The 7,403-nt window shown below is 41.2% G+C and overlaps 2 protein-coding genes across 3 annotated transcripts; both read right to left on the bottom strand.

Annotated features, from left to right (window-relative positions):
- Nucleotides 1-88: 88 nt before the first annotated feature.
- cUnh12orf43 (chromosome Un C12orf43 homolog) lies at nt 89-1,614 on the bottom strand (the record flags this gene model as incomplete). 2 transcript variants are annotated; one of them, XM_084457573.1, is made up of 6 exons in its annotated part: nt 89-510; nt 698-785; nt 890-954; nt 1,061-1,159; nt 1,248-1,278; nt 1,482-1,614. In XM_084457573.1, the coding sequence occupies 6 exons, from the start codon at nt 1,612-1,614 to the stop codon at nt 114-116; spliced, it is 813 nt and encodes a 270-aa protein (XP_084313699.1). In that variant the 3' UTR covers nt 89-113. The 2 variants fall into 2 exon arrangements, with proteins under 2 accessions (XP_084313699.1, XP_084313700.1); XM_084457574.1 differs by lacking the exon at nt 1,061-1,159.
- Nucleotides 1,615-1,906: 292 nt separating this feature from the next.
- Nucleotides 1,907-5,106, bottom strand: unc119b (unc-119 lipid binding chaperone B). The gene is made up of 5 exons (XM_084456998.1): nt 4,807-5,106; nt 4,369-4,482; nt 4,024-4,132; nt 3,754-3,926; nt 1,907-3,454 (listed from the first exon to the last, which is right to left on the bottom strand). Exons 1-5 carry the CDS (start codon nt 5,042-5,044, stop codon nt 3,342-3,344), a joined length of 747 nt encoding a protein of 248 aa, XP_084313124.1. The 5' UTR covers nt 5,045-5,106; the 3' UTR covers nt 1,907-3,341.
- Between the last annotated feature and the right edge of the window lie 2,297 nt (nt 5,107-7,403).

Genomic DNA, 7,403 nt, shown 5'->3' with positions numbered 1-7,403 from the left:
TTTAATCTTCTATTCCAAGATTTGTGTCCCAATATGGATAATACTTGGCTCACAAACACGGGATGAACATTCCAACGATGTGAATATTGGTGCCTCAGTATAAACGCTTCGTCTCACTCCTTTTCATCTGTGCTCTTTTGTTTCTTTTTCTTCTTGCGTTTGACTTTCAGGGTGAGGTTCTCCTGCTCTGAGTTCCTTGCTTCAACTACTGTTCTAGCATTAGGAGAGAAGCTTCCACTGTCCAACTTCCTCTCTACCTCCTCCGACTCCTCTTGTGGTGGTTCACTGCTTTTCTTTTTTTTCGGAAGCAGCCCGTCCTCATCCTCCTGTTTCTTTTCTTTCTTCTTCTTCTTTTTCCTTGTTTTCTCTGTGTACGGGGACAGGACGGTGGGGATGGGGGGTGGTGAATTGGGCAGGGCAGATGCACTGGACCGGAATGACAGGGGTAAGAGGTCTTTGACAGAAACAGCCGCCTCTCTTAGTCTCATCTCCATCTCACTGTCGCTGTCACTGTCAGCATGAAGAAATAATCCAAAGTGATACAGTTAGAATATTGCAGGTAAGGATAAAGGCGAGGAAATACACAATTTGGCTGGCAAGAGTAAAGGGGATTCCCACCTACAGCAGAGATGTAGGGCATCTGTTAGTTCAGATACATAATATTAGGATGCCCAAAGTAAAACCAATCAGTCCTGACCTGGAGCTGGGGACGGGGCGGCGTCTTACAGGAGGGGAAGGCTCAACCAAACTCTGTCCTGGGATAGATGTGGTGAACAGCCGAAAGCCTGTGAGACACACAGACGAAGTGAAGAAAAATCTATTTGGAGAGCATTATGTGACATCTGAAAACACAGGAAATGTCAATTGTGTTTTCTTTCAAATAATTTACCTTCATCATCACATGTAGATGATTCTGTTTGACAACTTGTGTTTGCAGCTATATCTGAAATACAACTGAGCAACATATCGCATGTTATAAACTGCAGGGGTTAAACAAACAAAAGTAAGTAAGCGGGCGTGAGACTGTTTGGGGTTGGCATTGAAACATAAAATTATCCACCTGTCAAGCAGGAGTCCTAATTTCTTGGCAACGTGTGCACGAAACTCCGGGGTCGTATCAAGCTCGTTTCCATCATGTTCATGTTGAGATACAATAACGCTGTTGTGGACAGACAGCAAGCAGGAGCGAATGGGAGAATTAGCACTGCACTTCACACACGGGGAAAGTGGAATCTAAATAAACTTACCGACGTGATAGCTTCCCATCGCGCTCTCCACCTGAATAGATCAGATATATTTAGCTAGCAGCTAATGTGAACTTTTAAATAATCAGCTGACGGCAAACCACACTCAAACTCTCTACCTGCAAATTATATTAACTCAATAGTAACGTTAGCTATTGGATCATGCGAGCTAGCAAGATAAGCTAGGTTAACGCGTTAGCTAGCTAGCTAACCCAGACAACCAGAGGTGTATATTACCCGCAGTGTTGCCTCTGGATTTTTTATTAGATCCATTTGTATCAAAACTCCAGGTTGCTTCCTTCAATTTCTCAAGATCTTCATCCTCGCTACTTGATTCTTCACAGACCATGTTTTCAGTGGAAGCTGACATGATGGAAGGAATGGGCTGACTTGTGGGTAATGAAGTGTTTCAGCGTAATGTAGCGAGTGGTAGTACTACATCCCTAACCTGAATGTGAGCTCGCGAGATCCGGATGGTCTCACGAGCCTACTAACATCCCCAGAGGAGACCGTGAAAATGTACTTATAAATGGTAATAACTTCCTAGAATGCGTCTTAACTGAAGTTCAATACGTGGAAAATTCATGTAAAACAGACGTGCAATTCACTGAGAATAGACATGCAATTCACCTCATGTGCTCACACTTTTATTGCTCCCCCTCACCAATTCATAAAGGCAATGCTATACAACACAAAATTCTAGTTCTTAACAGCCAGCTCCTCTCTAAATAATAAAGCCAAAGATATTGAATGTCAAAGTAATTGATAGTCTGTTGTCTCTAAAACCAATGAAAACCCAAAAGGCAACACAGTAACTGAGTTAAATTCTCTGTGAGGAGTAAGCTTTTCTGTTTTTGTCATAAAATACATTCTTCAACAGGCAAAGGCAAAATGAAAACAGATTCAACATGGTGTCAAATTCCAGTTAAAATAACATGAAACAAATATGACAGAACAAGAGTCCATCAACAAAAATAATTGTACAATCAGTAGCAACCCTGTTATTGCCTTTACCAGCAATGGTAAAAGAAAACTTAATCCTCTTCCATACCTCATACCTTCTTTCAAGCTTTCACTTTCATGAAAAAGGTTCAGAATTGTCACATTTTGCCCTACAGTCAAAACCAAATCTTACAGGATCCCTTGCTCATCAAGTCAGTGATTATGAATTTCTTTCAAGTGGTTTAAGACATTCCATACTAGATGGGTATGGGCTCTCCACCAGTCTGGTTTGACAGACTCTGTTGGGGAAAAGATGGAGGTATATCAGACCAGTTGACCTACATCCAGCAGGGGATTCTCTCTCACACTCTCTCTCTCCGGTGGCCTCTTGAGCAGTGTCAAGGCACGGGGGAATGTAAGTTTTCTTAAAAAGCAGGATTTAAATTGTGCCTGAGGTGACTGGTCTCATGTTCCTTGTAGTCAATAAACTGGAATTCCAGATAGAAAAATGAGAAGGAACACCAAATACAATCTCTACCCAGGGCCAGCAAAGGGTAGAGAACAGCTATAAATCCCAAAGGTGCATGTAGGCCATTATATGAAGAAGATTGATACAAGTTATGTTATATTTAGCCGAAATGGCAATAAATGAATGGAAATAATTGTAAATCCACCCTGGTGGAGTGCACCAAAGAACCGATCTCCATGTTACTGACTAAATCCAGCCAGTAGGCTCCATGAAGGGCAATCTTTCCCTTCCCAGGGGAGTTTGCACAAAAATTAATGCGGTCCAACAGGCATATACTACCAATTCAGACCTGACGGCAGAGTAATATGCAGCCAACTTGAATACATTTGAATAATCACAGTCCTATAAAAGACACTTATGAAAATCTGTCAAAACATCCCATTACAAAAGGATAGACAAGTTTCCAACTAGTATCAGACAGCATGACGTATCAATACAATACAACATGGAAAAAGTAACTTCTTGTGAAGGCAAACGGTCCTTTCTGGGAGTTGGCGGGTTTGTTGGAATGTCGATGAAGAGTATACTCCGGTTCCCTTTTAGATGACTGCACTCCTGGGAAAACTGACCCCTATCTTTCATTTCACACAATAATCTATTCTGCATTACTGACCACCATTGTAGTATTACTGACCACCATTGTAGGCATAGTCTGCCTTATTGTGCATGATCAGTTTGTTGTCCACAAAGTAGAAGCTGTCTGACTTGGTCTCATATGGATGCTCCACCATTAGCTTAACTACAGAGAAGAGAGAAAGAAACAAAAAATACATTTTCAGTAGCAAATCATACAATCACTAGCCTGTGTGAGCAATCTCAGTTACTGTATAACCAATACAATTCTTCTACTTTAGCCATTCAGGTGCATTCCCATTGTCAGATTCTGTGTACCAAGAGGGCAGGAGGACTATGTGTTGTTGACTGTCTTGTTCAGACTTACAGAAACATTTGGACAGACCTTTTAGGTAGTCGTAACTGGCAAACACAACACCAAGATAATTGCTCTGTGACATGGACAGAGGCACAACTAACACTCACTTAGGTCCTCTGGGAGTTGGGGGAACTCATAGATGTGTTCACAAGTGTTCCGGCTGTTCGGGATGCAGAAGCCAAAGTCAAAGTCAAAGTTCTTCAGAAGGCGCTCCTGGAAATAATGCCTCTCTATCATCCGGAAACTGTTGACCGGGCGTTCTCCCACGGTGAACTCCACTCTGACAAGAGTAGGAAAGAAAAGGACATGTTTTAAAGCATGAATCACGTGTGCGGACATTTTAACTGCTGACCACTGATTTTGGTCCACCAACTTACGTTGCACCAACAGTGCACAGTCTTAGGAAGGCGGGTGTGAACTGATAGCGCACAAAGCGCCCAGCACTGGTGTCTCCCTCACCGCTGTCCTCTTCGTCCTCTTCAGGGTCTGAGGAAGAGCACAGGTGAGCAGGAGGACGCCCCAATGCAGTTACACCCAAGAGTGGGTGTTGTTGGAATTCATAAAAACCATGGTGGTTTGATCATCACTCACATTATTGTCATTGTTGAATGCTTGCACTAATTATTGCAAATATGACTTATCTAGCTGCATCATAGATTGTGTCAGCAATAAATACTGACCATTGCACACCACACATGCAAGAATAGCAGATCTGAACTTACCACAGTTCTGAGGTTTTGCAATCTCAAAGAGCACCGTCCCGGTCTCCAGATCTCTGATCTTGAAACGTGTGAAGTCAATATTGTAGACATTGTCTTCTGGTTCACAAAGATAATCTGGAGGGGGATAATACCTTGCCGTTTCAGGGCGAGCGTTTGCCTGTGATCACAACTGGCTAGCTAATAATACACTAGCTGAATCTATTATTGAAGCCCCACACACAGAAGCAGCAAAGCAAAGGTGGTCTGTGAACCACCAGTTTGCTACGTTCACAAGATCACAGATCAACAACTCAGAAGCTAACGTTAGCTAATCTTATCTAGCTAACGTCGTTACATTAGCTAGACTACTATTAGACTAGCTAACCGTTATATAGCTAACGCAGCTAGCTAACATTAACGTTACATATCGTATATTATCAAGCAATATAGCTACGATACCTTGAGTAACAGCACGCAGACCCAGAACTTGGTCTGGTGTGATGTCTTTTCCTAGCGCCCTGAGTTCCTCCTCTGTAACAACAGGCCTCTTTTCCGCTTGACTTCGTCTGGACTTCAGCCTCTTCAGCATACTTCCACCCGATTTTCGATCCCTCGAATTTGCAGAGAGTCCGATATCGGTGTCCGTTGATCCTTTGACTGTGGCAGCAGATTTGTTTCGAGAGTTAATGCCACTCATTTCAGCGAACTAACGTTAGCTACTGGCGATGTTAGCTACTAGCTTCTAACGTTAGCTACGAAGACGGCTTTCTCGGTATTTCCAGTCAAGCTACCTAGCTTGCTACCTAGCTAACTTCAAGATGGCGTATCTAATGATAGTCTGCGATTGGCTGTAAACGCTATTGGTTGCCATAGTTACCGACAGGGCGCTCGGTGCTGCAAATCATTTTTTTTCATCGGTGCTGCAAATCATCAAGACTCGTGAGACCATCCTGATTCCAAGAGCTCACATTCTGGTTTTCAAACCATCTGGTGCGTCAGAGCAGTATTATGAAGTTGAAGTCTTCTATGAGCTTCACCCCAGTAATACAATGTCACACAGTCACAGGGTCTGCCTGACTATCCACATATGGAACTTCCAAGAAAATCACGTAATTGACACGTAATTGTAGCCTACTGTTTTGTAAAGTTTAGGCTACATATCCAGTAGTTTCTACAATTTTCGATATCTGGGATGCTCGGCTGAAGCCTTTTGCCCACGTTATGGGACATGACAATTTTTGGAGGCAAAATGTTAAGCTTGTCATCATTAATGAACATAACTGCAATTAGAATCGGCTGGTTAAATCACTGCTAATACACAGTTAGATAAAATAGCACATTTATTAAAAAGAGACAGCATTTATCAGCAGTTTCCACTACGAAGATGTTATTTTTAGAGCCGCAACTGAGTAAGGAAGGGGCATCTCAAATGCTTATTATCAGTCCTTCTTCTGCTGCCTGTAGCCCTCACGGGTGGATGGAATCAATAGGACTCAATATTTACTCAGTGTTTTCTCTCACAAACATTCACACACATATTCATACGGTATGATTTATTTGCCTGTGTGCAGTCTGTCTATATCACGTGGGCACAATGAGAGAGAATGTCATCAAATCAATTCAAGACTAGGCCTACAAGGGAACATGACAGCAAGTCTTTGGTTCTTATTTGAGGTGAACTAATGTAAGGTTGGGAATTAAGCACACCAAGACTCAAGTGGGCAAACAGATAATGTACCACACAATGAAGTAAACAAAAGCACACCAAATAAGAATCATCAAAGCAGATAATGATAAAACACAAATGTATTCAAAACCAAGGCAATGTGGACTCAAATCAAGACACAAAATGCACAACAAATGACAGAAAAAAAAGTTTAAAATAAACCAGGCAGTGCAAAACTTCACACCAATAAAATATCATGGTAAAAAGCAAAACCAAAGAGATCCTGAGGAAAAATAAAAAGATACAAATGCATGTCAATTATGAAAAATCTCCAGATTAGCCCCCACTCTCCTATTTAAATTACACAAAATAAGTTCCCATATATTCAGACTCGTATCTCATTTGTCTTTGACAGTCAGTCTCTGCCTGGCTGCCCATCAAGTCCTTTTACTTTTATTCTGTACCAACAACCATTCAACCCTAGCAGAAAGGCCACATCGTCTCCTAAACAATTAAAAATCCTAACACCCTAACAACAATCATAGCAAAGTTCTGATGAAACATAACCGTTGTCACACTATAATAAATGTGATATTGTACCTTATATACACACGCAACTGTGTAGACTTGTCAAAAAACACAAGGTTTTGACTTTGGTGATGAATTAAATGAACTTTTTTTTAAAGGTGCAGTGTGTAATTTTTGGATTGCAACCAACTGAATACAATTAAATGGTGCAAGATGGTGGCCTCCATGTAAAGGACCCACTCCCTATGTAGATATAAACACAAATTCTTACTTTCATGGGATTATAAACTAACTACAACATTAATATATAATTAATATTATATTCCATTTCTGCTAGGTCCGTTAATTGTATTCAGTTGGTTGCAATCTACAACCTCACCATTAGATGCTGTCAAAAACACACTGCACCTTTAATAAATAATGGTGCTTGTATTTCATCGTTTTAAATATGCTAAGTTCTTGTTTACAAAATGACATAAAAAGCAAAGCAACTATCAACTGACCAGCACGAATCTTAGCTTCTATATTATCTATTCCACCAGCATCAGACAGACATCTGGAGTGAGAGGGGATTCACAGCACCTGAATCATTTGCCGTTTCAAGTTTTTCAGCAATGGTGAAACAGGTAGAGGGACATTTCAGACAAGCCAGTTTAACCAGTTCAATAAGATATTAAAACAGGGTAGGGTTTCAAAATAATTATCCTTCTTGGAGAACGAGCTAAGCTCCTGGAGGCCTGACACTGGGGTGAGGGACACGAAAATAAATACAAGCATGCACCTGCTGACTTCCAGACTTACTACAGTATGGGGAAGATTATAAATCATCAAAACAAAATGCTGTGGTCCATTTCAGAGTTTT

The sequence above is a fragment of the Borostomias antarcticus genome, assembly GCF_949987555.1.
Source record: "Borostomias antarcticus genome assembly, chromosome: 23".
Lineage (NCBI taxonomy): Eukaryota > Metazoa > Chordata > Actinopteri > Stomiiformes > Stomiidae > Borostomias > Borostomias antarcticus.
Note: the sequence above shows the minus strand (reverse complement) of the source record. Positions and strands in the feature narration are given on the sequence as shown.

What these genes read in the sequence shown, in the direction of transcription:
- unc119b (XM_084456998.1), bottom strand. Translation starts at nt 5,044, where the DNA reads ATGAGTGGCATTAACTCTCGAAACAAATCTGCTGCCACAGTCAAAGGA. An exon ending in TCTGCGTGCTGTTACTCAAG is followed by an intron (nt 4,483 to 4,806) that starts GTATCGTAGCTA and finishes ATCCCCCTCCAG; the next exon opens with ATTATCTTTGTGAACCAGAA. An exon ending in CCAACTCCCAGAGGACCTAA is followed by an intron (nt 3,455 to 3,753) that starts GTGAGTGTTAGT and finishes TCTTCTCTGTAG; the next exon opens with TTAAGCTAATGGTGGAGCAT.